The 2070-nt window shown below is 37.5% G+C and overlaps 1 protein-coding gene across 4 annotated transcripts in view; it reads right to left on the reverse strand.

Annotated features, from left to right (window-relative positions):
• Positions 1-796: 796 nt before the first annotated feature.
• The window catches only part of LOC102593715 (MADS-box transcription factor 23-like), an 18143-nt gene continuing 16869 nt past the window's right edge, over positions 797-2070 (reverse strand). For 3 of the 4 annotated variants that reach the window (XM_015309878.1, XM_015309863.1, XM_015309846.1), the window contains exons 5-9: positions 1834-1933; positions 1715-1756; positions 1537-1620; positions 1248-1399; positions 797-1157 (exon numbers count right to left, since the gene is read on the reverse strand). In XM_015309878.1, coding sequence (XP_015165364.1) covers positions 1136-1157; positions 1248-1399; positions 1537-1620; positions 1715-1756; positions 1834-1933 — 400 coding nt within the window. In that variant the 3' untranslated portion in view covers positions 797-1135. The remainder of the gene's footprint in view (positions 1158-1247; positions 1400-1536; positions 1621-1714; positions 1757-1833; positions 1934-2070) is intronic. The other variant, XM_006337958.2, reaches the window with a different exon arrangement.

The raw sequence follows: 2070 nt of genomic DNA on the forward strand, positions 1-2070 counted from the left end.
TGAATAATCCTTCGTGGTGAAGACTTTACTCCTTTTAGATGACATGTTCTGTTTATGTGTACTCTCCAAAGTAATACGAAGTTTTGCCTACGATGGACTTTATGCTCACACACATCATGACCTAAACATGTTTCTTCCATGTTAATTTAGTATGCAATCCATTGCTGTACAAATAGGTCATTTGATGAGAGTCTGTCTTCTGTAGTATAGAAAATTTGGTTGTTGATAGTGCATGCATTCGTGTAGGTTTACCATTGGAATCCTTGTGATCCAGAAATAGCTTGTTTAAGAAGTACTTACTGTCTTCGGCAGAAAAGACTGTTTGTGGAGCATGCTCCATATATTATCTGTTACTTGAGCGCGAGTGTCTTTTGGAAACAGCCTCTCTACCTCCATGAGATAGAGATAACGTCTGCGTACAGTCTACCGACCCGGACCTCACCTGTGGGATTGCACTAGGTATATTGTTGTTGTTGTTGCTTCATATATTATTTGATCATCCATTCTAAAATTTCTGGGAAGAGCATTACTAATACAAATGCTTGTTGTATCTTTTTTGTTTAGCACTTGAATTTGAAGTTCGACACTGGTGTGAAATGAATTTAATCTGTCCCTTGCTAAAGACTATTGCACGCAAAGCATATTGATGCAACAATGCGGTATGGCTTACTTTATTAAGTTTCTTAGCTCTGCTTTGTACTGTTTGCTTGTGGTGTGTTTCTCAAGGAATTTCTTTGAGGAGTTACTGTTATGTATATCCTTTTTCTGATTGCATTTCTTTGCTCCCACCCCTGTTTTAAGTAGTCAACTATTTATAGCTATTTGAAAACGTCATCAAGTACAATCCTAGTATACAGGGCATACACATCATAAGCATGAAGTGCGAAGAAAGATAAAGATATGTAGAGATACTGTGCCAATGTATTCCTTTATTTGTTGTTATCTTACTTTAAGTAGTTGTGCTAAGGATTACCTCACACTTGTCAAACTTGATGTCATAAACCTTGTGAACTGAAGATTTTTTCCTGACATCTCTGGGTTCTATATCATTACTACCATTAAAAGTTAAAACATAGCTCTGTAAGCACAGCTGCTTCTTCAACATGAGAACAGAAAACTCTTACGAGGCTGGTTTTCACTGCGAATGCAGTTGTAGCCTGCAGCATTTTCCAGTAAGACGATAGTCAATGATCAGGTTAGTGAATTACCATTGTGCTTCCAGATGAAGCATATGAGCAAGAAATTACCCCAATTCGGTAGTTCCCGATGCCTCATAGTTCTGTTGCTGTGGCTGGCTAAGCTGGAGATGAACAGGAGCATGAAGGTCCTCATTGATGCTTAAACTGTTCGCAACAAGGGGACTTCTGCTCACTCCATTTGCATCTCTATTTCCATAAACCTGTAGTTTAACACAATGTAGAAACAATTTGCCAGAGTTCTAAGAAGAATGGTTGACTCTTTCACTTGGTATAAGAAAACAAAAGGAAATAATTGATCTTGAAGCATGTGAAAGCTTTTAGTGATGTACATTGATACCTTCTTACACAATTTCATATTTTCTTGACGAATTAGGTTTACCTTCTTATATAGGTCCATGTTTTCCTGATGAATGAGGTTTCCCTGCAAGGAAAAATATTAATTTAGTATCTTGAGAAGTTATACTTTTTAGATTAGAATAAATTGATAAGAGTCTCTGCATTTTATGTTGATTGACCTTTCGGTTTAGTTCTTGTATCTCATCAATCAGAATTTCGTCCTGTAGACATGTGGGGGTAGAGTTAGTTTTTATTTAATTAATATAGTGAACATTTGTTGGATCTGGAAATTTCATACCTTTCTTACACGAACACCATGGAGACTCGTTTCCAGTTGGTTCTCCAAGTTCTGCAAATCTTTGACGCTCAGACCAGAAAGCTCTTCACCCATCATTTGTCTATATTGCAGAAATAAACTGTTAAGAAACATGTGATTCCAACAGAGAAATTGACAGTTGACTGTATGTGACTTATACATCCTGTTTTAAACAACTGTGACTTCTCGTTTCTTGGGGGGGGGGGGGGGGGGGGGGTG

Source organism: Solanum tuberosum, unplaced genomic scaffold (assembly GCF_000226075.1).
Source record: "Solanum tuberosum cultivar DM 1-3 516 R44 unplaced genomic scaffold, SolTub_3.0 scf00002, whole genome shotgun sequence".
In the NCBI taxonomy this organism is placed as follows: domain Eukaryota; kingdom Viridiplantae; phylum Streptophyta; class Magnoliopsida; order Solanales; family Solanaceae; genus Solanum; species Solanum tuberosum.